General features: G+C 44.4%; 1 protein-coding gene across 1 annotated transcript; it reads left to right on the top strand.

Annotated features, from left to right (window-relative positions):
- Nucleotides 1-9,240: 9,240 nt before the first annotated feature.
- TMEM179 (transmembrane protein 179) lies at nt 9,241-24,527 on the top strand. The gene is made up of 4 exons (XM_059474749.1): nt 9,241-9,542; nt 13,581-13,718; nt 15,235-15,313; nt 16,251-24,527. Exons 1-4 carry the CDS (start codon nt 9,241-9,243, stop codon nt 16,428-16,430), a joined length of 699 nt encoding a protein of 232 aa, XP_059330732.1. The 3' UTR covers nt 16,431-24,527.
- Nucleotides 24,528-26,111: the final 1,584 nt, after the last annotated feature.

Here is a 26,111-nt window from a genome sequence, read left to right as displayed (position 1 = left end):
TCCTGTCTCCAGGAATTAAGGATGTGCTTCTGTCCTGATTTATTCACTTTTGAGACAGAGTTTAATTTTGCAAAACGTCTCTCTCCTCAGTCTTTGCATTTATTTTTGGCAGGAGCAGTTGCCTGCGGCACGAGCACCGAAGACTGGCTCAGTGTTAATAGTTGTCAGGGAAAATGAAGAGGCTATTTCTCACAGCAGACTTTCACCCTGCATGACAAATGCTGGTATGAGCAGATTAAAAATCAGTGCATGGTACAATATGTCACACATAAAGCAGCTCCATGTTATTAATTGGCATGCTACCCATTAGCTGCCCTCAGTGTGTGCCTCTGTGAGTGGAACAGGAGCTGCTGAAATCAGGTGGGTCAGAACATCCTCTGGTATGAAGGTTTGCAGCACTGATGGAACTAATTGAGGTGTTCTGATTCATAGCACCCAGTTGCTTGGATAAGGGTTTGAGATGCTTTTCCCCCCTCTAAAATGTGATTCAAGCTGCATTTTATTACAATGAACAGCAGAGATACTCTGTGATATGTGTTCCCCTGAACCCTAAACCCTTTTTAACCACAATGGGCCATTTAAAACCTTGATGTGATTTAGACAGTTTTTTTTTTTTTCCTTCTTTTCTGCTGTTTTGTGACAAATCCTAATTATTGAACTTGAAAATTTCCCAAGGAAGTTATTTGGTCTTAGGACACAAATTAGTTGCTACACACAAAAATGGGTTTACAAAGCAAAGCAAATCAGCAAAGGCTGAAGCTCATTTTCCAAGTCATATTAGGGCTGGGAATTTTTTCAATAATCTTCAGGAAAAACCCCAAAAGCTAGAACATAATTTTCAACAGGTTCAGAGTTGGAGTAGCAGTCTTGCAAGTGCTGGGCACCCCCTACACCAGACTTGGCGCCAGCCTCCCTTCTGCCAAGTTTCCATCACAAGTAGAGGCCTCAGGATAAAACAGCTTGGAGGTCTAACCTAACGTTGCTCCTAGGGTTCTGCATGCTGGGAGAGTTACCCTGATTAAAGAAACTTTTCCGTGAGGGGGGATCAGGGACAGCCCAAGGGACTCTGTAGCCCTTTGTGTGGCTGGTGAGGCACAGCCTCGCCTGCTCCTTCTGCTCAGTGCCTCTCAGAGCAGCAGGGACATTGCAAAGGGGCACAGCACAGCCTTTTTCCAGGGGAAATAGTTCCTTTCCAGTGATTGCACAGGCAGGAAAAAGCAGTTCAGACAGAGCAGGACACTGGAACAAACTGTTGCAGCACACAGGGGCTTTTGGGTGTGAATGTCTGCAGGTACACAAGGCACAAGCTCTGAAGAGTTTTGAGCAGACACAGGGCTGCTCAGACACATGAGACCTCAGTGACTGCTTGACTTGTGGTTGTGGTGATGTTGGAGTCCTTGGCAGTCACAGGTTAAGCTGCAGATGTAGGATGTTGATGTCATATGTAATGACCCCATTTAATCTGAAGTGGGGCAGAGTTGTATTTACCCTCAGGCTGGGATTTCTTGCTTGGACACTGTGGGCTCCTAATTTGCTGATCTCTCTTCGGTTATTTTTTTCCCCCCTCCCTTTCATTCCTTTTATTCTTTTAAACAGTCTCCAACTCTCCCTTGCTTCTCTAACATCTCCTTGGTGCCAGAAGAAAATTCACATTCACTCCTGAAGCCTGTTTGCCTGATGCACTCTCCACCTGTGCAGAACCTGGGATCAGAACCTTACAAGAGTTTGTCCTACCCTTGTCATTACCTCTATCATCCTCCAGAGAACAGCAGAGGCAGCATGACCAACTCATGTACCCTTTTGGGGACACATTCCTGCCAGATGTCACAGCTCTCACAGGCTGTAGGGTGCTGTGGAGTCTGACATGCACAAGTCACTCAGATTTGCATTAATAATGCTCTGAAAATCTCAAGCACCCTTTTTTATTATTATTACTATTATTCATTATTACTATTATTTTATTTAATTAAATTTTAGTTTAATTTAATTTATCATTATTATTTTATTTAGTTTTATTATTATTACTACTATTTTTAAATTTTATTATTATTTTATTTAATTTTCTAAATTTATGTCTTAGCCACAGCCTGGGCTTGCTTAGTTCAGAATGTGAATATGTTTGTTTTTCCTTGGCTATCAAAATAGAGAGGTTATTCTGTCTGGACACATTCATGATAGTCAGTTGTTTCCTGATAACTGCTCCATTAACATCTGTCAGCATGGCCCCCTCTGCTCATAACCTCCACACAGACCAGACAGCTTTCCTAGCAGAAGGGACATACAAGAAAATAAAAGGCAAAATGTCAGCATGTTCCCAAATGAGGTGCCCTGGGAGATTCATGACACAGTGGTAGCTGTGAAGAAATGCAGATGTGACAGGTGGCTGACAGTTTGCTACTTTGTCTATAATCCTTCTGAACTAGTGGCAGAGATTTTCTTAAATACAGTGATTACCATGAGAAACCTCTCCCCAAAAGTGTTGTTTACATCAACAATCATAAGATGATAAGTGACAGGCCTGGGTCCTTTCCATTATTTTCAGAGGACAAATACCACCATGGGTCAAGACTTTTGGAGGAATAATAATAATAATAATAATAATAATAATAATAATAATAATAATAATAATAATAATAATAATAATAATAATAATAATAATAATCATCATCATCATCATCATCATCATCATCATCATCATCAGCAGCAGCAGCAGCAGCAGCAGCAGCAGCAGCAGCAGCAGCAGCAGCAGCAGCAGCAGCAGCAGCAGCAGCAATGGATTAATATAATAATAAAACAGACCAGCAAGCCTGAATAAAATAGAACAGAGTCTGAATAAAACAGACTCCAAAGCCTGGGGCAAACTGCATTTGCTAAACCATTTGGTAAAATGGGCTGAGGCAGATATTTGCGCTAAAGTAAATCAGGCAGAAGTTGCCTTTGAGTGATTGAAGGACAGGCTCAAAAGCATTTGGACGGCCCAGAATACAGACATATTGCTCCCTGGGCATCCTTCTGCAGAGGAACTGCTGTGGCTCTGTGCTTCTCTGCAGAAATAAGCAGAGCATTACTGGTAGCAAGGTGGTAGCCACCTTCTAGACATGCTGCTGCTATTTTTCTTGGACCACAGAAATGATATATCCAAGGTAGAGTAAATATAAAAACAAATAAAACTGCTCTCAAAAATGTTTTTGTCTCAATAATTAATTCCTCAGCAAATTTTCTCATCATAAAACATGTCCTAATGAGCTACCAGGAGGAGAGGAAATTCATCACTTACCTCACAAATATCAACTTGAGAGCACTGCTCATGTCAGATGGCATAATTAATGACTTGAGAGGGAGCATGGAGCAGCACAGCCAAAAACACCATCCCCATCAGTCATTCCACATCAGCCCAACTCATCCATGATGCTTGATCTACAGAGGATTAGCCAGGCAGCTAGAAGGAGATATGGGGCTGAAGGGAATGCAGGCAAATGTGGTATATCTAATCTTGATTTATCCTAGCTGGTTTCCTGCTTGTCACCGAGGTGCCATGGCAGTTGGTCGTGCATTGTGTTTTGTTTTTGTGGTTTTTCTTTTTTTTCCCAGAGAAATAAGATTTAAAAACTTTGAACTTCACCCTCCCTGATGCTGAGCAAGCCATCTTCAGCCCCCTGTCAGAACAAGGTCCTCTTGGGGTTCAGCTCCTGTTCAGCAGGCCTGGGGGGTGCACAGAGCAGGTGAGACCTCTCTGTGCTGTGGTGAGAGTGTCACAGACATCTTTTGTGAAAAATCCTTTCTTTAGGATTTTTCCCTCTTCTGGGAAGCTGAGGCCCCAGAGAAAGAATGTAAACAATGGTTATCTGCTGCTGTGGAGTGCAACAGGTGCACCTGTGATTGACCCATGTTGCGTGTGTACAACTAAGGGCCAATCAAAGACCAAGCTCTCTCTGAGAGAATCAGAGAGAGCTCCTTTGTTGATTGATTCCTTTTCTCTTCTTAGCTTAGCAGCTTCTGAACTTCTCTCTCTATTCCTTTTAGTATAGTCTTAACGCAACATATATCATAAATTAATAAATCCAGCCTTCTGATCATGGAGTCAAGATTCTCGTCTATCTCTTCACCCCTGAGGAACCCTTGCAAGCCTGGCAACAGTGAGAGGGGATGCTGTGGTCAGGTGGATCACAGAATGCCAGAATTTCTAGGTTGGAAGAGACCTTTAAGATCATCGAGTCCAACCCATGTTCTAACACCTCAGCTAGATCATGGCACCAAGTGCCACATCCAGTCTTTTTTTAAACACATCGAGGGATGGTGACTGCACCACCTCCCTGGGCAGATGATTCCAGTATTTGACCACTCTTTCTGTGAAAAGCTTCCTCCTTAATTCTAGCCTGTATCTCCCTTGGCGCAGCTTGAGACTGTGTCCTCTTGTTCTGTCTGTTGTTGCCCGGAGAAAGAGACCGACCCCCAGCTCACCACAGCCACCCTTCAGGGAGTTGAAGAGAGTGATGAGGTCACCCCTTAGTCTCCTTTTCTCCAGGCTGAACAACCCCAGCTCCCTCAGTCGTTCTTCATATGGCTTGTGCTCCAAGCCCCTCACCAGCCTCGTTGCTCTCCTCTGGACACACTCAAGCATCTCAACGTCCCTCCTAAAGTGAGGGGCCCAGAACTGGATGCAATCAGGGGGATGGTCATGGGGGGCTGCAGCGGGAGCACATCTGAACTGTTCTTCCTGTGGTGGCACCACCAGAGCTGGGGGAACGTGCAGCCTCCTCTCATCATGCTCATTGCTTCTCCCAGTGCTGTGCAGCTGCAAGAACTGCCCCACTGACTCCTGCAGTGTCTGCTCTGGGGCAGGTCCCTCCTGAGGGCATTCACAGGAGCCAGGGTGTGGGGGATGCTTTGGGGGAACAGCTCTCCCCACTTGGATGGGAAGGTGAGACACCAGGCTGGGGCTGCCAGTGTTGTAATGAGAGCCTGAACTGCCAAAGGGGGTCAGACCAAGGGTGATCTCCTTGGGCATCCTATCTCCAAGGCTGCCAGGAGCAGCTGCTTGCTTTAGGGAAGAATAGAGGATGCTGGAGATGCAGAGGGATCATTTTGTGACTCCACCTTCCCAGCAACCTGCTTTGAGGGAATCCTGAGCTGAAGTTTAATTCACCACTGTCACAGGGGCTCTTGGATGAGGGGAGAGACGAGAATGTTGACTCCATGTTAAGAAGGCTTGATTTACTATTTTATGATATATATATTACATTATAGCTAACTAAAAGGAATAGAAGGAAAGGTTTGGTCTCAGAAGGCTTGCTAAGCATAGAATAGAAAAGATGATAACAAAGGCAGCTGGCTTGGACAGAGAGCAGGAGCCAGCTCTGCCGTGACTGGTCACCAAATCCAAAAAATCCACAGGAGACCAATCACAGATGCACCTGTTGCATTCCACAGCAGCAGATAACCAATGTTTACATTTTGTTTCTGAGGCCTCAGCTCTTCAGAAGGGAAAAAATCCTAAGAAAGGATTTTTAGTGAAAAGATGTCTGTGACATTCCCCAGCTCTGCATTTCTCAGGTCTTTATGGAACTCTTTTTACCATTTATTTATCTAATATCTTTTGGCACCAGCATTTATTTTTTGCCCTCTGCAGTGTCCCATGATGTGTGCCACAGAACAATTATTGAAGTGAGAAAAATGTGCATCTTTTCCTGTGTTTCAGAGTTTCTGCTTGGCCAGTATATGTGGTGATGTTTGTAGGGGTCTCAGGACTAGGGAAGAGATGAGAATTTGACTCCATATTTCAGAAGGTTGATTTATTATTTCATTATATATATATATTACATTAAAACTATATTAAAAGAATAGAAGAAAGGATTTCATCAGAAGGCTTGAAAGGAAAGGAAAAGAATGGAAGGATTACAAAATCTTGTGACTGACCAGCGAGTTTGAGACAGCTGGACTGTGATTGACTATTAATTGAAAACAACTACATGAGACCAATCAAAGATCTACTTGTTGCATTCCACAGCATCAGATAATCATTGTTTACATTTTGTTCTTGAGGCCTCTCAGCTTCTCAGGAGAAAAAATCCTAAGGAAAGGATTTTTCATAAAACATGTCTGTGACAAGTATATCTCATGTTCTCCATTCCCTGTGATAAAAGAATGAATGAATGAATGAATCATCATTCACCTTGCCTTTCTCCCTCAGTTTCACCATGCTGAGAAACGTAAGCCTATCAGATTTACTCCACTGAAATGACTCCATGTTTCTGAAACCAATTCCAGCCTAGCAGGATTTTTTTTTAGGATTTACATGAGAGGCAGCTCCAAAGTGAAGGCTGACAGGTTTTATCTCCATCCCTTTGCTCACTCCAGTGTGTGCTCACTGCTTAAAACCAAGCTCCAGCAGCTGTCAGCCTGCTAAGTGCAGCTGTTTTACATGTCTGCTCACATTTGCAAATGCCTGGCTGTGCTTTCTGAAACTCTCCAATAAATGCTCTCTTGAGTTAGTTCATCAGCCAAGACAACTTTATCTGCTCTAGAAGTGGCCCCACATTCCCCTGTGCAAGCACCCTGGTGCAGCAGAGCCCTGTGGCTGCTGCTGGCAAGATCTGAGCACGGGGCTTGCCCCAGGCAAAGAGCCCTTGGCACCTGCTGGCCCCTTCTCTGGGCTCCAGTGTAAGCAGTAACTGGGCTTTTATGTCGGTGCTGACCTCCCAAGTTAAGTTCAGCAAACATTATCTGGCAAATCTGATGTGTCACATTTCAAAGGAAAGAGTTTCCCACCTCAATCCAGGTCTGATTTCTTTACAGGTAAAGGATAAAACCCTTTGGGAACCAAACACTTCTTGGAAGCAAGGTTAAGAGCAATAAACTTTCCTCCTTACCAATAGACTGAAATGTCTTTTCTGTTAGGAGCACACATCTATCCCCACAGGGCCAGGTCAGTGCTCTATAACTCATCTTACAAAACTGAAATACAATTTTTGATGATCAGAGCTGGGTAAGGATCAGAAAACTGGCCTGACACATTTCATTTGTAATGAAAAAAGTTTTTATTGAAGAGATGTGGCATTCACAAAGAAATGCTTTCCCTGCACAGATAGAGTGAGATTTCAAGATAATATGCATGACAAATGATTTGTAATGAAGCTGTGAATTAATGTCTTTTCTGAGAATTCCCTGAGTGCCCTCCTCTGTATCTGGACTGTATCTGTGACCTCTTACCAGCACACAGAAATAATTTTTGGTTGCCCAATGGAAACACCAGCCTGAATTCCCATGTGCATTATGTTTGGGGTCTCTGTCACTCATCTGTTTCTCTAAACACTGCCTGGGAAGTGGCACACTGATAAAATGAGCATAAACAGCCCTGGGATTGAGCAGTGATTTGAGACCTGCAGCTGATCTCAGATTGGATGTGGTTGGGAAATTAAATTAGGAAATTACCTGGAACTGGACATTAATTGTGGTGTCTTGTGCTGGACAGAGGATTCATGCCAAGATGGAAAAATGAAATTGGGATTGTGAGGAAACTATAACTTGAGGACAGTTTAATTTGGATTTCTGTGCCAGAGTGATCTGAGCACAACTCACATTTCCCTTTTTTGTGCCTTTTGCTTTCTGGCATCCTGGCCTTGCAGTTTTGGGCCCTACAGCAGAGGGGCTGCTCTGGTGTCTTCCCAAGCATGGTATGGGGCAGGCAGCTGCTCAGCCCCAGGAATGAAATGCCATCTGTTCCTGCCATGTATTGGACAGCAATGTCCCCTTGCTGTGCTGCTCTGTTCTCAGCTTGATGCCCAGCAGGAACCTGCTTAAGGTTATTTTCTTCCAGCCCTGCTCCTTCTGCCAGCCAGGGGATAACAGAGCTGATCCCAACCCCAGGCAGCCCCTAAATGACTTTTCCAACGCTCAGGAAAGTTATTCCAGTTCTGGTGAGCCTTTGGTCCCCTTGCAATAGCTTGGTAGGGGTGTGACAGCCTGGGCTAGGAACAAAACCACTGGGTCTGTAGGGGCTGGATGGAGTGCACCCTGTCTATTACTGCCACTGAGGCTGTTGGCCAGATTTTTACAAACTTGGGTCGAAATTTCCTGGGATCCAGCAGCTAGGATGAGGCCAGTCTGCTGGTTTGGGGTATTTGTGTGTGTGCGATGGCAATCAACAGGGTGTTGACATCAGTGACATCAGTGTCCTGTGTCATTTGGGGGATCCCCCACTGGCGGTCCCGGCCCTGCTGGAGACTCACGGACTGATTTAACCCCCTGGGCGCCAGAGGGTAGTGACAGCCAGATTTTCCCGAAGAGAAAACACAACAGCTGTTCCTCTCTCCTCTCCTCTCCTCTCCTCTCCTCTCCTCTCCTCTCCTCTCCTCTCCTCTCCTCTCCTCTCCTCTCCTCTCCTCTCCTCTCCTCTCCTCTCCTCTCCTCTCCTCTCCTCTCCTCTCCTCTCCTCTCCTCTCCTCTCCTCTCCTCTCCTCTCCTCTCCTCTCCTCTCCTCTCCTCTCCTCTCCTCTCCTCTCCTCTCCTCTCCTCTCCTCTCCTCTCCTCTCCTCTCCTCTCCTCTCCTCTCCTCTCCTCTCCTCTCCTCTCCTCTCCTCTCCTCTCCTCTCCTCTCCTCTCCTCTCCTCTCCTCTCCTCTCCTCTCCTCTCCTCTCCTCTCCTCTCCTCTCCTCTCCTCTCCTCTCCTCTCCTCTCCTCTCCTCTCCTCTCCTCTCCTCTCCTCTCCTCTCCTCTCCTCTCCTCTCCTCTCCTCTCCTCTCCTCTCCTCCCCTCCAAGCACTGAAACCATTCACAGGGGCAGCTCGGGCTGCGGGCGAGGGAGCAGCCGTGTCCGGAGGAGGCATCGGACCGCACCGCAATCCATTGCATTGCACTGCGCATCCTCCCTCCCTCCTTCCCTCCCCACCGCCTACTGCTGCAGCCTGCCTTCCTCCCTCCATCCCTCCATCCTCCCCGCTTCCCACCTCACATCGCTCCCTCGTGTATCCCTCCTCCTACATCCCTCCCTCCTGCATCCCTCCTCCAGCATCCCTCTCTCCACTCCTCCCTCCTGCATCCCTCCCTCCTACATCTCTCCCTCGTGTATCCCTCCTCCAGCATCCCTCCCTCCTGCATCCCTCTTTCCACCCCTCCCTCCTGCATCCCTCTTTCCACCCCTCCCTCCTGCATCCCTCTTTCCACCCCTCCCTCCTGCATCCCTCCTCCTCCATCCCTCTCTCCACCCTTCCCTCCTCCCTCTGCCTGCGCAGAGCCGCGGACATGGCGCTCAGCAATTTCCTCTTCGCTCAGTGCATCTGCTATTTCCTGGCCTTCCTCTTCAGCTTCATCGTGGTGGTGCCACTCTCCGAGAATGGCAACGACTTCCACGGCCGCTGCCTGCTCTTCACCGAGGGCATGTGGCTCAACGCCAACCTGACGGTGGAGCGGCAGCGCTTCACGGTGCAGGAGTGGGGGCCCGAGGCCGCCTGCCGCTTCAGCATCTTCACCGGGCTCCTGTCCCTGCTGCTGGCCACAGTGCAGGCCTGGAGGACCCTCTTCTTCCTCTGCAAAGGGCACGAGGAGTGAGTATCCCTGGGGCTCAGCCCGTCCCTGCTACAGCCCGGGGCATGTGGGAGCAGCCCGGGGGTGAAGCGCTGGGGTTTTCACCATCCAGGTTATCGGGCTGCCCAGAGGGGTTTGGGGAGAGCTGGTGTATCACCCATGTCTGTCTGTCTGTCTGTCACACACCAGGCACTCTCCCAGCCGTGTCCAGGACCTTCACCATGGGATGCTTCTGTGGGGTGAGGGGTCAGACCCACCCACAGGCCTTTGGCAGTCCAGTGTGGGCACCCAGCTGCAGTGGGCCTGGGAGGATTTGGGGGCTGTGGGGAGTGAGCCTGGGAGGATTTGGGGGCTGTGGGGAGTGGGCCTGGGAAGATTTGGGGGCTGTGGGGAGTGAGCCTGGGAGGATTTGGGGGCTGTGGGGAGTGGGCCTGGGAGGATTTGGGGGCTGTGGGGTGATGCTGGAGGCTGGGGCTCACAGGGGCCTCTTGACCACGGTCCCACAACACACCCGTGCCAAAGGAGGCCCTCCCCAGGTGTGCACTGGGCCTGTGAAAAACCTTGAAACAACATGGTTGTGTGTGGGGGGCCATGAGGGAGAAGTTGGTGCCTCCCCTCTCATTTTGGTGCTGCTTTTTCTGTGTACATGGCAGCTACTGCAGACAACAACTATTGCTTGGTTACAGCATGAGAGCAGTGCTGAGAGCTCCTGCAGCAGCTCAGGGTGGCACTGAGGGCTGGCTCCTGTGTCACACAAGCCAAGGGACAATCCTGTAGCAGTGTGGGGAAGGATTCCACAGCATCCCACCCCAGCAGGGGTGCTCAGAGGCTTGGTGGGCCAGGCATCAGCTCAGGAGCGCTGTGATGTTCTGTGCTTGCCTCTCTGGTGGCCTCAGAGGGCAGAGACCCAGGTGCAGGTAACCCAGGTGCTACAGCGCCAGGGCTGGACAATGCATTGGTGCCTGTCTAAACTAGGCAAATATTTTCCCCATGGTTTAGGAACCATGCCAAGGGTTAATCATTCCCATCCAAGTCTATTTGGACTAGAGGTTTCTTGAGTAAGGGACTGGTAACCCTGGAGACTGGGTAGCAGTGTTGTCTTTCTGGCTCTTTCCAACCACTCTCAATCTGTCTAATACTCAAACATGCTGCCGTAACTGAGGACCAGAAACTTATTCCATATTAAACATACCTTACACTAAATACAACCACAGAGTTCTTAATATCTTTGAGTTCAGCTTCCTCTGGTGATCCAATATCTGTAGAGGGTTAATTGCACATCAGTGCTTTGCAGGTCAGAGCTAGCTGATTTTTAGAAGAAACCAGCAGTGAAAACCCTGTTATGGTGACATTTGGATTAGATGTTTGGCCTGCTTCCAAAAGTGGCTGTTAACTTCAAAACTGTTGGGCAGGCCCCTGAAAAGTGTCCCTTCAGGAGCTCCTTCAGGCTCCTTTGAGAGTTGTGTAACTCTGTTGATAGCTGCTCCAGGCAAGAAAGGCAGAGGGCTGTGTGGTGATGGGGAACAAAGACAAAGCAAGTTGGGATAATGAGATACCCACACAAGGCCACAGGATGGTACAACATGGCAAGATGCTTGGGAACAGCATTTTCTTGGTAAGAAGGAAAGTCTGTCCTGTTCCACATCAGCCACCATATGAAAAGCAGGCCAGGCTCACACTGTCCTGATTTTAGACAGCCGTTTGTTAACAGTTCAAATGGGTGCAAAACCATTTCTGTTTGGATGGAGGGATAAATGTGAGCTCCTCACCACCCATGAAAATTGTCTGTTCTGATTAGAGGTTAGCTGAGGGGGAGCCAGAATGCCATAACTGATGATCCTGTTGAGGAGGATCACTGCTCCTGGGCCAGCTCCAGGGTGAGCCAGCCAAGGCAGTCAGGGTTAGTTAGCACCCTTTGCATCTTCCATGTCCAATGGCTTTGAATGATTGCTGACATGCAATCTAGCAGTTATGACTGCTAAAAAAACCTTAAAAGGGTCTAAGCACCCCTTGTCTCAGCAGCCTGGGACTCTTCAGCTCAGTTGGAGGATAAAGGAACAACTCAGATACTTCATTGCTAGGATTGCAAAGCAACTTCAGGTATAAACATTCATTATTAAAGGGCATTCACTCAATCTGTAATGCATAGCTTGAAGTTCTAATCTAAGGAGGAAAAATCAGGTAATCTAGAGATCCAAATAAGCAGTCTGTCAGGATGCCCTGGCACTGGTGATGGTTTTTCTTGCCAGATGCAAATCAGGTGCAAGGCTTAGCCCTGCTTTGTCAGTGTGAGGTCAGATCCTGGGCCATGGAACCTCTCTTGCTGCAGGGTAGGAAACAGAGGGAGAACTGCAGATCCTGGGCTCTGATGACCCGCTGAACAGTCCTGGTTACTGGTCCTTCTCTAGAGCTGTTACTAATTCTGGTGCCACTTCTGTTTTAAAACAATTTTGTTTTATTCTGTGAACAGCTCAAGTCTTTTCTGCCTCCCAGGCCAGCATTCCATGCTAAGGTGCACACAGAGGATATGATCTGACTTCAGCAACGCTTGGGATGAAATCCAGGCTAGGTGGAAGTCAGGGCAGAGAACCTGCAGAATTCTGGAACCTCAAGCAGCTCTCACTGTATGGGTGACCTCAGCACACAGCAGAGCTGAGCTGATCTACTTCACCAAGCCCAGCTAAACCAGAGCAGGATTCAGCTTATTGTTCATCCAGAAGTCAGGTGTCCTGGCATCCATCACCCATTACAGTCTCTAGGGGCACTTCTTGAAGGTGGTTTATTTCACTTTTCTATCAGTCTTGGCGTGGAACAGCTGTTACTTTGGAGAGAGCCTAGACAGTCCCTCTAGGGCCTCATCAACCCAGAGCAAACATCCTAACTCTGCTGATAATTGCTTCCTCATCTCATTTTAAAGAACTTCCCCTGCGGTCACAAGTGTATCATGTATAACCTGTAGAAATTAGGATTGTCCAGCCCAGAACCTTCCAGGACTCAGGCACTCATTTAAAAAGCCTCTTGGCTTTTCATTTGATGAGCAACCAGAGAAAAGAAATGACTGAGGCTTTTTTTTTCTTCTCTGGGGTAAGTAGAATCATTCTATCACCAGCACAATGGTGAGAAATTTGTCATATTCATCTTTACCACTCACTGAATAGGTTGACCTGCCTCCTGGAGCTGCCAGCCTTTCCCCAGCCTGGAGCAGATGCCCAGTTTTTACATAATGTCACATTCCAAGGTGTCCTATTGTAAACAGCCACTTAGAGAAGTTTCAAGTAGAGAAGGGCTTTGCTGGGTGACTGGGATTAGAAACTTTTCACAGCTAAAATTCAGGTGAGGAGTTAAAGAGTGAAAATGAGTGAGAGATTCCATGGCCTTATGGGAAATCTGTAAGCATCCCACCCATCCCTTTCCAAACACTGCTTGTGCTGAGGGCAGGCCCTGCTGGGGCAGATTTAATGGGGCTGAGATGATAAGTTGATATTCAGCAGGCAGACACAGCATACTGACACCAAAGCCAGAGAAATCCTGGGAGAATCTGGCCTGCTCTGCAAATTGCCCATAAAACTGAGATTCGTGTCCTATGATGGCAGTACCTTGTGTTACATTGCTTAAAGTGATTGTAGCTATCAGTTCTGTGTTTTTTATTTTTAGTTTCTCTCTTCTAGGCAATTTTTGTCCCAATTATCACTTAAGTAATGTAATAATTTTAGCTGCAGTTACTACATAACTTGAGCTAATGACATTTATTTTAACAATGGTGATTTTCATCATTACAGCTAATGAAAGCCACATTGTGTATGAACAATCACCACTCATTATACAAAGTCACATCTTCTTATGTTTAAAAAAGAAATCAAAATCAAAAGCATTTGCAAGCAAAGGTAGTGTGACTCAAAATCGAGCCCATAGTATTTCAATGTATTAGGTGTTGTTAATTAAAGATGTGTTTTAAATGGGAACTGATATCTTTGAGCCCACTCTGTGCTGCTTACAGAGACTGCTGATGTTGTGTTTCAGCTGTTTATGAGTTACATTTTTCTTCCCTTTTATTACAGCTCTTTCTTTTACGCCTTCCTGAATCTGCTGATCAGCGCCTTTGTGGTGTTCATCACATTTATTGCCAGCACTATAGTGAGTGTAGGATTTAACATGTGGTGTGATGCAATTACTGAAAAAGGAAGCATGCCAAATAGGTTAGTATTGAAGAATACATTTTATTCCTTTTATTTTTTTTCATATAGGCACAATTGAGCTGTGCTGTTACAAAATGTAGTTATTACACGCAAGGTGGGCAAGGGGGAGAAGGCATCTATAATATGAAAATCCAGAGTTTTTTCATGTGGAACAAAACAAAGCAAATCAAACTTCTTTTTGTTTGTTTATTTAGAAGCCCACAAAGAAAAGGGTGTTTCCATCATATTTTTTGGTCATGATAACATGAAAAACAAATCCATTGTGTTAAATTTTTTTGTTTCCAGAGGAATGCTAGACTTAGAGTTTTTCCAAGAATGGGGGGAGTGTGGCCTTGTGAGCAGGGCAGGGGGCTGGAGGCCAGGATTCCTGGCTTGCAGTCTTGGTTCTGCCCCCAACCCACTGTGTGACACCAGGCAAGTCACTTATCCTGCCTGTGCCACAGCTCATCATCAGACAAAACATTTGGGGTAGAGTTCCTTGCCTTGTAGTGATGCTCTGGATGCCCTGAGAGCCACAGGATGGAAAGCACATTGTAAGTGCCAAGTACAGATGGCTGATGCTTTGTTACAGTCACAAAATGCACAGCTCCTAAAATTGCCCAGTGTATCCCACAATGCTTATGCTCCTTATAGGGAACATGATAAGCCAAAGAAGATTTTCTCCTGTCAAAGAAATAATGACAAAAAGAGAGGAAAATGTGACATTTTATGTCATATGATATTGAATAAATGTACTACTTGAAGCATACATTTATGTTGCTGCACATTGTCATATGTTGTAAAATGCCATAGTGAATGTTCTGTTTAGGGCTGCAACGATTAATCGAATTACTCGAATATTCGGTTAAAAATTCAGTTCCAAAAAGCATCTAATCGAATATTCGGGTAAGAACCCGAGATGACCGACAGCACTGAAAAGGAGAGAGAAGAGGCTGCAGAAATCAACCAAGAGGTAGAATGACAATCTCAAAATCCTGGGATATTTTTCACACCAATAATGGTCCAAGTTATTTGTAAAATCTGTAGGCAGCCCCTATCTTACCATCAGACTATCGTCTCCTTGCTGGAGCATCCGAAACAAAAACACAATTCCTTCTTCTGAGGCTTTTCCTGATGAAGTCAAAAGGTAACAGAGGATCATACACTTTGTTTCATTGAGGGGTGAAACAACCAACCTGGGGTGATGCCAGGGGCAAATCTGTGGGAGGCGAGGGGGCAGTGGGAAAGAGGGGATTAAGGATGCTGTTCACAATAACTATCACAATTCCACTTATGAAAGATTTGTGTTATCACTTACAAGATTTTTTTTTTGTAAAAGAAAGTAATTCTTATCTTAGTTTTAGAGAAGATCAGCAAACAACCTGATGATTGCAATAACTTAATCATCTTTTGATAGAATGTGCCATTGTGACTGTTCAAAATACATTTAATATGTTTTTTCATTTTATATTTGGTTTACCTAGAATATTTTAAATTTTTTCTTTTGTTTTTCCCTTCCAAATGCCTTTCTGAGTAGCTGTGAAGAGTTGCAGGATATAGATCTTGAGCTGAACTTGGAAAACTCTGCTTTCTATGACCAGTTTGCTATTGCACAGGTAGGTCAGACTAAGTCATGGTTCTATTCCTGTTAATTTGCCATTTGCTTATTGACCTGGGATTGCTGGAGCTGAACTACCATTCTCAGAAATCAATGGGAATGTTTCCACTGACTTCAGTAAGTGCTGAATCAGAATGATAGTGATGGGCACATTTGCCTTTTAAGTTCAAAACAGACAGTTTTGAATACAGGTGTGTTAAAGCTTCACCCTACCACTAATCTTTGTTAATCATGACAAAAAATTCATTGTTCATCCAAAGGATGAGATCTGCAAGAGTTGCAGCACTTTGGTGTCCTGGATCTCTCAAATACTGTTCAAAATAACTTCTGACCTGCACCACATTGTTGGGTTCCTAGTTTTATCTTCCTTGACTTTGAGATCACGTAAGCTATATAAATATCAGACCATTGAAAATAATCAAAAATTGATTCATTCAGATAGGGCTGTTTTCTGATGGATCCATGAGAATTAGACCCCTAAGGCTGTCAGACCTTTCTGTTGAATATTCTAGCTCCAAGCCAATGATCAGCCAGTGAACACTGGGACATGAGCACATACTAATTTTGCAGGGATGACAGGCCCATCCCTGCAGGGCTGTACCCTTACAAAATCTTATGTTATCCCACATGGACAGAGGCATTAGCTTGTCTGGAACATTCCTTGAAGGTAACCCTGCCTCTTGGGCATGAGCCAGTTTTTTGTCTTTGTTGCCAACATTGGCATCTAGATGCCCAGCTCAGGCATAACTGCATTTAGGAATGAAATATGCCTTTGTATGAAGAACCCCAGACTCCCAGGATTTAGCTTGGCATGACTCCATGGGTTTTGGTGCAGCTGACGTTTGCATAATCACCTGGACAGCTGACTTTGTTTCCACAATACTGTGGAAACACAATACTGTACTGACCTCTTTATGATTTCTTTGCTTCTCCAGTTTGGTCTCTGGGCTGCCTGGCTGACTTGGCTGGCAATTACCATCCTGGCTTTCCTGAAGGTTTATCACAACTACAGGCAGGAGGATCTGCTAGACAGCCTGATCCATGAGAAGGAGCTGCTGCTAGGAAGATCCCCTTCACGATCCTCTTTGCAAGATGACAAAAGTGGCATGATCTAAAGTGTAAGCAAATTTCCAGGGCAGGATCTAGATTTTATTATTCAGTAATGTGAGCTGAAGTTGAGTCAGGGTATTGAGTGTGTGAGATCTTTTCTTTTCCTGAAATGAAACGTAATTGTGAATTACTCACTTCCCCCATGAGAAATTGTTGGCAGAAATACTGATATTAAGATAAAGAGAATGAACTACCCTATGTGCCTGTGGCACAGCAAAATTTCTGTCCTGTGCAGGCAAAATTTGTAACCTGCCCTTGTCAGCAGAGCTCCCACGTGCCATCGCTGGCTTTTGGGACAGGGGACATTTCTGAGGACTGAGCTGGCAAGACCAGGCTACAGCATCCAGGCTATTTCTTCAAACCATTCTTCAACAATAGATGTAACTGGAGCTGCATTCAGTCCCTGCTCTCTCCCTCTCCTCCCTTTTGCCAGTGGAGCTGCCCCTTGTGGTGTTTTTATCCTGGGAAGCTGCAGCTCTGGTTGGGATGCTCTCACTGTCTCTGCTTTTGCTGTGTGTGGATACAGTGCTGACAAACATGTTGCTCCTGCTCTGATTTTATTTCAAACATAGAGACCTATGTTCCAGACTTGATATTTAATATTGGACAGTGTTAATGAATTCCATGAAACCTGTGTATTATTATAGCACCTGTCAAAAACTGTGTATAATATGGAAGGATGAAGGAGAACATTTTTTTCTGGTTGTGGCTTTGTTTCTTCTTAGATTTTGGCATGAGCAGCATTTATTATGACTCCTGAAGTCAACTGTAGCTAGAAATTGCTGAAGCTTGCATACTAAGAAATTAAGCTGAATAGATAGTAATAATGCTTGTGCATTTATAAATGTAACTTGGTCCCTAACATTGTATACTATTCTGTTTTGAATATTAGAATTTATTTGTGATATTTATTTCATGTAGGGTGTGCAAAATTACTGTAAGCATTTGCATTGTAGGTTTCTATATATAAACATAGCAAGGAGTTCAAAGAGCTGAGTTATTTTATTGATAGTTCAGTGCTGAATGAGTCCATTCTCCCCACTCATGGGCAGGAGTTCCAGGGCAGATAAATTTTGCTGTGAAAAGGATAAAGAATTGCTGTTTACACAAAGCTCACTGGTGACTGTGTTGTTGCTTTCAGTTTTATTTGGCCAGTGCTTCAACAAATCAGGTGGATTGTTGAGATCAGAGGTAGCGCTGATAATTAAAAGAGTCACTCAGAGGAGTGTGGGATTTGCATGGCAGAGAAGTAAAGCTGTGCTAGGATTAAACATTTATCCCCAGGTACCATTGCACAGAAGGCCCCAAATCAGCAGAAAACTTAAGCAAACAACTAAGTTTGGACTGAAGATTTTTTTGGGAGTACACTGACACTGCCTGTGGTACCTGTGTTTGAGTTGAGACTGAATTTATTGTAACAGAAGTGCAAACCACACATGATTATATGACCTGGTAAATCAGAATGAGGGGAGAGAGGACAGCAGGCTTCTCCCACATCAGAGCTCAAGCCTGTGCTTAGCACAGCCATGCAGATTTACTGTTGGCTTCTAGGGACTCTCTGATGCTTAGCTAAGTACCAGCTTAAGCATTTCATTGAAACAGAATTTCATGTCTTGACAAATCCCTCAATTATGAAGCATTTTAGGGCATAAAATCTGACATTGTATTTAAGTGCCAAAATGTTCTCACAGGTTTAGAGAAAAAACCCTCCATGGGCCCTAAGCAGTAATCCAGCCCTGTGAATATTGCTTACAGCCCCAGCTGAACACTGCTTATAGCCACAGCTCTCTGTAGAGAGGCCTTGTTCTTCAGCATGATTTCTGCACTCAAGAAAATGCAATTCCTCTGAAAGCTTTGCAGCAGTGGCATATTTTTATTATTTTTTTTTTTTTTTGTAGTTGGGAGTTGACATCAGAGGAGGACTCCTGGAGAGGGAATCAGAGATCAAGTTAATTATTGCCAGTTTAAAATTCGGATATCAGGACTGTCAGAGTGCCTTTTTAAAAATTCATTTTGTCTAATAATTTGGATATTAAGAAAAGTCTCTTCACTGAAAGGGTTGTCAAGCACTGGAACAGGCTGCCCAGGGAAGTGGTGGAGTCGCCATCCCTGGGTGTATTTAAAGGAAAGGTGGATGTGGTACTGAGCGACATGGTTTAGTGCTGGCCTTTGCAGTGCCAGGTTAATGGTTTGACTGGATGATCCTAGAGGTCTTTTTCAACCTAAATTACTCTGTCTCTAGTAGGAGGTACACTCTTGCAAGCACCTGAGTCCCTTGCCAGGGAATGTTCTTCTTCATACCCTGAAGAAGAGCTTGGGTCTTGCAAGTTAGCCTGTTTTCCCAGTTTCCCCAGTTGCCCCAGTTTTTCCAGCTGTGAAAGGCAGTCTCACTTTCACTCAGCAGTGATGTCTCTTGCCACAAATTACCTCAGTGCTTGCCTTACTCCTTGTGTGGAACCATGATGCTGCTTTGTATAACATATTTTATGAATATGCAAAATCAGACTTAGGCTGAAGTGAGGGGTGGGTTGAGACCACTGTTCCTGGTGTTTCCTGAGGGTTTGAAGAACCATGAGACAGAAGATAACAGGTGTCTTCTTGTGGTTCTTGCTCTGAGGTACCAAGGCCCAAACTTTGCTTCTGAAAGAGAGGATGCTGCTTGTGGGTGAGGCTGTCTGGAGCTCGTGCTCTCTTCTACCTCTCCTGTCCCAAGGTCTTTTTCCTCCTTTCCACTTCCCTGAAGAACAGCAAATGCTGGTCCTGGGTTTGGAGTTGCCATGCAAAATGGAAAGAGGCTGAAGCTCTCCTATGAGTCCCATGTGAATGGGGCTGTTTTTCACAGCTTTCCCATACCAGTCTGGTTTTCACAGCTTCCCTGCCTTCACCAGAGCTGGTATCTCCTGACAAGATCAGTGATGCTTAAAAGCAGAACTGTTTTTGATGGAAGCACCTGTGTGAGTCAGAAGGCCGAGCATGTAGTGAGAAGGCTGACCCAAAGGGAGGAAGGGTATCCTGCAACTCCCAGTTTTTGGACACACTTGGTGTTTTTTTATTTGCACTAATTTTTCTGCAACCTCTTCTCCTAAAGCTTAGGCACTCAGGCCAAGCTGGTGGTGCCAAGCTGGAAATGTGTAAGAATTGTGGTGTAATTTATGCACACACACATACCTACCTGTGGTATAATTTATGCACACATCCATACCTACCTGTACTCTCTCTCATGCACTTCTCTCTTTTGCACATTTCTGACGCCTGATTTTAGTTACCCATTGCCAGCCAGCATATCGTGGGGCTGAATCAAATTTTGCATTTCTGTGACATTTCAATACCTTTAATTTGCCATGTCCAAAGGCAGGGAACGCTCTAGCAAGAGTTGTATTCAAAGAACTAGAACACTGTATGGTACTTATACTGTATTTATTTATTTATTGTCACATGGTGCAAGGGGAAAAAGCTTTGTGGCCTTTCCAAGGCACTGGGCTGTTGCCACACTATTACTCTGTTGTACCAAATAAATTTTCTGGCTACCATCTGTGGTTAAATTCCCCACCAATTCCCTGCCAACAGTCCTCATTGGGCTGGGAGAATCTGAGCTAACAAGTATCATCTGAGCTTTTAGACTAATGCTGTTTCTTATTATTTTTTATAATGGAGAAACAATTGGAGCCATCTTTTGGAACAGAACTTCCTCATGAGTGCATTCATGCTCAAAACATCTTATACCACTGACTCATGAGGCATCTTTGAGCTGGGAAATTTCAGTGGGAATCACAAAAATAAGAGCATGATGATTTACTGTAAAAACTGCAGGACACATTTGTACTATAGCAGTGATTCTATGGCCCCTTAAAAAAGGAGGTGTTATAAAAACCAGTGATGGATGATTGAGTGTACAGACCTTGTCATGAAAGCATTCTCTGTGTGTGTACAATGTACACAGATAAATGCCAGTTCCACTGCTCTTCTGTGATGTGGGTACAAGTTCTTCTCTGAACAAGCAGCTTTGGCTGGACTAGTTGCTAGAATGCCTTAAATTTCTACATTTCCTTTTACTCAGCACTGGGACTTGTGCAATGACAATGAAGAAAATGACAATAGTTATTATGATACCCAGAGGTGGAATTGATGTGGGCAGAGTAGGAAAGCACTGGCCAATGCATAACCTGCCAAAGGCTGAGATGAGTTTCTAATGCAGGTTTGCAGGTGTTTTAATTCTTCCCTTTTATCTGAATAACATCCTGCTGCTAGTCTAAATTAGTCCAGGTGGGAACAAAGTCAAATTTCCCTTCAAGGCCTTCACTCCCCAGCATGGAACATTGCTGATTTAACCTGTGTAGTGTTCAGGATGGAAGCAGAGTTGCAAGGAAGAGGAGCTGACACTTTACAGTCATGTTGCACACAAACCTGGTATTGGGTATATGTGGGTTTTGTCATCTCCCTTTTTCAAAGCCTTCTCAAACATATTGTATGTAAAATCACTTTTACCATTTAAATTATAACTTTAGCAAAAATTCAGGCAGTAATTTATACTGGAAAGACTGTCAGTACCTTGTGAAAAACCAATCTGGATTATGGCAAAATTTTGGGTTTTTTTCTGTATCAATGGCCTGAGTATCCTTGAGTGAATGAGCATCTTGGCTGTGTCCAGATCCTAAATCTGTGCCTCAGACCATTTCCTTTGCTGATGGAAAGAGCCCATTTTTATCTCTTGGAATCTTTGCTTAGGAGACCACAAATATCCTTTCCTTCTGGTTAGGCAATCTGGGAAAAGAGGAAGGCTTTACCTGCAGTGACAAAATGCTCATGTAACTCCTTAAGCACAGAAATTGTTTTCAAACTATTTCTGTCCATGGCACTAGTGCCTTGAATTACATATTTCTATTTTTGTCCTCCATAAGAAGGAGGAAAACTATCCTGAGTTGTATTTTAGTACTCACATACATGCACCTAAATGTTTGGTTTTTTTAAATGACAAAATTCAACTCTGTGATTTATGAAGTTAAGAACTGCACAGAAAACAGGACTTTGATGCTCTCTTGATGTAGAAGGGAACTGCACTCTCTCAGAAAAACTATCTTTGTTTCTGAACAAACAGGAGGTTAGAACTAGAATTTACTTAAGATATTGTAAATACTGCTTTATTTCAGTGCAGGCACTTTATGAATAATGTCTTTGCATCCTGTTGTTGGGAAGAGTATTAGCATAGCCATGCTTTCTCTTTAGTTTTTTGTTTTTTTTTCCATGCCAAAGAGTGTAATTGAACTGCTATTGTAAACATAAATTAATGTGAATATATGCACCCCAGTGCTTAAAGGTCTCTACCTCTCACAGCTACTGAAACTGCTTGAAAAAAAAAGAAAAAAAAACCCTGAATCCATGTGAGAGTTTAAATCCTATTTCCATAGACAGCTAAAGGATTTAGGATTTCATGCTTATTAGCTTGCTGTAAAATCCTCATTGCTAAAAACCAGGCATAAGTACCTGAGAAGTGCTTGTGAATAGCACTTTGCATTGGTCAAATAATGATATAATTTTAGTTTGGGATTTTTTAATTTATTTTTTTCTCACCAAAATAAAAAGACATCAACAGCAATTTGTTAGACATGAAAGGTTATCCTTGATCCCCCTTGAATCCTCCTGCTGGAGCTCTTCTACTTGGATTGAAATTCCTAAATAACAATTATTTAAAGTGCTGGCTCTGGTGTTTATCAAGGAGATAAACTACTTGGAAGCAAGAGCTGCTCACTGAAATAGCTGGAATTATTTGTATGTGGTGGAAGCCCAATATGAGAAGGTTTTGTTCCCCCTTGCTACTCGACTGTGTTGTAAAGTGAGGGTTGAGCCAACCTGCCAGGAGGTGAGAATGATGATTTGTAAGTACTGTTGGCATCTTGGATGATTTCTCACACAAGTGGGTAAACTGTCCTGAGACTAAACTACTCTTTATCTCTCCTTATTTTCTCCTTGTTTTCCCCTAGATTTGGGCAAATTTGACTCCACTGTGGATACAGACTCTGAAGTGTATTTATGAATGTGAGAAAAATCACAGTGTCTATGGAAAATTTTGTCAAAAAATTAAGAAAAGTAGTCAAGGATTTTCCCTGTTCTCATTCACCCTCTCTGGACTGTGCCACTGAACCCTTCCCTTTACAAAAGCCAGGCCTGATTTGGGTGATGTGTTGCCTTGGGAGGTTTCCAAGGCTGGTGCCACCAGTCTCTCCAGGAACCTGGTGGAATTAAATGAGTGCTATGTTAAACCATAAAAAAACTGTTTGAAAACTGTCATGGTATCCCACATTACACAGTCCAGACCTCTTCACCCCATCTCTCCTGCAGCAGAGAGAATTATTTCTCCCAATTAACACTGAAATCCAGCAGTCTGTGTCTGAAACACAGCACATCTTCCTGGAACACACAGGATCTGGGTTGCATCAGTGAATCCATTCTATTTTCTAGGCTGCTGCAACACTTTTAGCCATGGTTGTTGAAACAGGGTCCAGCATTTGCCTTCATAAGCTTCTGGCAGCCTCCTTATTAAACCCCATTCTTTGAGAGCAGCAGGCAGCCCCTTTGCTCTGGGGTGCTGAGAAGTTTTGTACTCAACAGAATCCTTCTGGGGGGCACCACTCCACTGGGGTCCACAGCCAGTGCACACTGATGGCATCAGAGCAACTCTGGTCAAACACACTCTAATTAAAACAGCCCAAGCTACACAACTGAGGAATCAATATATGGTGATCTGAAGTACACTCCAGAGAGGTTTTTGAATGTTTATAACCAAAACAAAAATAACAAAACACCCCAACAGTTCCACTGAACTTTCCTCCCTCTGCATCCTTTAATCTTCAAAAACATTTCTGCAAACTTCAGAGAGGATTTTATTGCTATCAAGCTGATTGGGTCTTGTCTCTCACATCCCTTCCTAACAGAGGTATGACAGGACAGTGGCATCAGTCTGAACAGTGCATTTCCTGTGAGGGATTTCAGCTTTTGGGCTGTGACAGGAGGGAGTGGTTTTGACACTTGTTTCAGCCTCTGCTTGGCCTGCTCAGCCCCTACCTGCCTGTGTGGCCTCACAAACTGCAGAGCATCCTCTTGAAGCATGTGCTGACCTTAAGTCAGCTTCTGGAGAGAGCCAGCTGTGCCAGCTGTGCAGGTATCTGGTGTGAAGGTGCTGACATTGCCACCAGGTTTGGAGGAAAGCAGATCCAGATACCCTGCTGCCCTTTGTCCAGTGCAGCTCTTGATTTGCCCAGGGAAGCACTGACGGTTCCCAAATCTCTGTAGAGTTGGCATTTGTGAGGACAGCTCATTAGCTCCCATAATTTTAAAAGGTTTTAAAATTTTAAAAGGTTTTGTGTGTACCACCTGCAAAGATCTGAAGCAGATCTTTCTTGCTTGTAAGTCAGTTCAGAGCCTGAAAGCATTTCAGCCTCTCTGAAATATGTGTCCTCTCATGTATGAACTCAAGAGCTCCTGTCTCTTACAGCCACCTGGGAAAAGCTTTGTAAGAGTCTAGATGATCCAATTTTAAATGTTTAAATTTTTTTTAATGCTGCTTAAGAAGTTCCTACAGTGGGTATTTGGGGAGAAAACAGAACACTTTTTCATAATTTGTTTAACCACTGAAAGCAGTTGAGGAGCAGATCCCTCACCAGTGTACATAGATTATCCTGTGAGCAGCTACTCCAGTCCACAGAAGGTGAGGGTAGAGCCTGGCCTGTTTTGAATATTATCTCTATTTGTATGGTGTTTTGCAGTGTAATGACTGCTTTAATTGCATGTGTTTGACAAAACCAGAAAGGGAGTGAGGTTTATTATTGTTTTGATACAGTCTCAAAAGGGAAGCTTTTTACTAGCATTTTAATACAGCCCTTTGTAAACACCCAGCAAAGAAAAATACTGAATCCAATCCTTCTGCTAGTGCAGTCACTGAGTTTCCTGTGGCTTTAGTAGGAGCTGGGCTGGGTTCAGTGTATGTGGTACTCTCCAGCATTACTGATGATGAGTTAATGTGTTTTATATATTGATGCTTTTTGCTGAACAGTGCATCGGCTTTTTATGATTTGGTGAAATACAAAAATAAATTATTTGAAAATTCATTGTTTCTGTGCCTGTTCTTTGAAGGTGAGTTTAAATTGTTACAATATAAGATTAAAAAAATGTTCTCAAAGTCAGTGGTAGAGTCTTTGTAGTCATTCCGCAGCCTCTCCATGCCACAACTTGTGTAGTTAAGGGTACGTCCAACCATCCTCAGCTGCCTGAGCCCTTTTGGATCCTCTTCCAGCAGTTCACCCTAATGCCATTGGAGACAAGGAGAAAATGGTCCTGTGTCAACACGCAGCTGGTTTGTTACCAAATGTAAGGGGAGACCACAGGCTGCATGGTCAGGCCATTTTTCCAAATGCCAGCTGGTTAATTTCCTTCATGTAGCATCAGTCTTTCTCTTCAGAGATGGGCATAAAGGTTCCCAACAGCTATCTTGGAGCAAAGAATTAACAAGAAACAAGTCCACACTATTATCTTAGAGGTTCCTGAGTTATTCCTTGAGGGCAGTTGGTAACTCTCATTTATAGTCACAAGTTGCCAGCTCTTCTGCTTGTTTCTAAGTGACAAAAGGCAGAAATGACAATTACAATTGCTGCTGTGGGCTCATTTCCAGACTATCAGGGTTGGAGAGATGAAGGGAAGGAAGGGGACCTTCACTGGTGCTAATGCTGAGTGCATCAAAAGGTTAATGCAAAACCATCCAGTGTCATCTCCCTGTGTCTTTTTCTGTCTCCTCTGATCCTGTGGGTATGGATCCTGCTGCTGCTGCAATCAGGTGCTGTCGATGTGCCTGGAGAGGGTGTTGGCAGCTGCCCTCCATCCGTTCACACTGCAGGAATGTGCTGAACACTGTCAAAACAACACTTACCCTTCTTCTGCTGTGGTCTGCTTGTTTCTGCTGTATGTTAGTTACATACTCTCTGCAACAGGGGATTTAAGCAGCACTTCTACCCCTAGGGACTGCAATTAGTCCATTGTCATGCACAGACCTGCTGCCCTTCCCTGGCCTTTTTTTGTCTACTGCCACCCTGACACTGCTCCTGGGAATGCCTCTACCACTGTCTGCTTCAAAAACTGCACCACAGGTCCTGTCCTACATCACTCCCTCTTTCAGCCCTTTCTATCTAAAACACAGCCATTTACAATTCATATATTTACAGTGCAATTGCATTCATTATACAATTGCCCAGAGCTGGTTGGCTGCAGCACTTTTGACTTCTGAAGCAATTCACCAGGGTGGCTCCAGTGTGAATTCAGGTGAGCATCTCCGCCTTTTGCAATAAATTATGAACTCTCTCTCTTTTTTACCCTCTATTGGGAAATTCTCAGGAGTTGTGCTGAAGGCAAATATTGCCCAGCATGGCCAGCAAGGGGATTATTACCCAACACAGATAATTTTATTTAACTTTAGAGAGCCAAACTCCCAAAGGTGTCATACCCAAAAAAAAACATTGTTTAACAAGAATAAGGAGATATCACATCCAGCTCACAGTGGTGAGGATAAAGCTGTGATGGCTAAAGAATTAAGGTGCAGAGAGGGAAAGGGGGTTATGTGTGTTTATACAGTATGGATGAATGGAAAAAGAGCTTCAGTGTGAGAAGGAAATAAAAGAGGTAAGTCCACAGTGAAGTTGTGC

This window comes from Ammospiza nelsoni, chromosome 6 (assembly GCF_027579445.1).
Source record: "Ammospiza nelsoni isolate bAmmNel1 chromosome 6, bAmmNel1.pri, whole genome shotgun sequence".
Lineage (NCBI taxonomy): Eukaryota > Metazoa > Chordata > Aves > Passeriformes > Passerellidae > Ammospiza > Ammospiza nelsoni.
The sequence above is the reverse complement of the archived record's forward strand: the minus strand, read 5'-3'. Positions and strand labels throughout refer to the sequence as shown.

Coding starts and splice junctions, on each gene's coding strand:
- TMEM179 (XM_059474749.1), top strand. CDS start 9,241: ATGGCGCTCAGCAATTTCCTCTTCGCTCAGTGCATCTGCTATTTCCTG. Junction 9,543..13,580: donor CTCTGCAAAGGGCACGAGGA/GTGAGTATCCCT, acceptor CTTTTATTACAG/CTCTTTCTTTTACGCCTTCC. Junction 15,314..16,250: donor ACCAGTTTGCTATTGCACAG/GTAGGTCAGACT, acceptor TTGCTTCTCCAG/TTTGGTCTCTGGGCTGCCTG.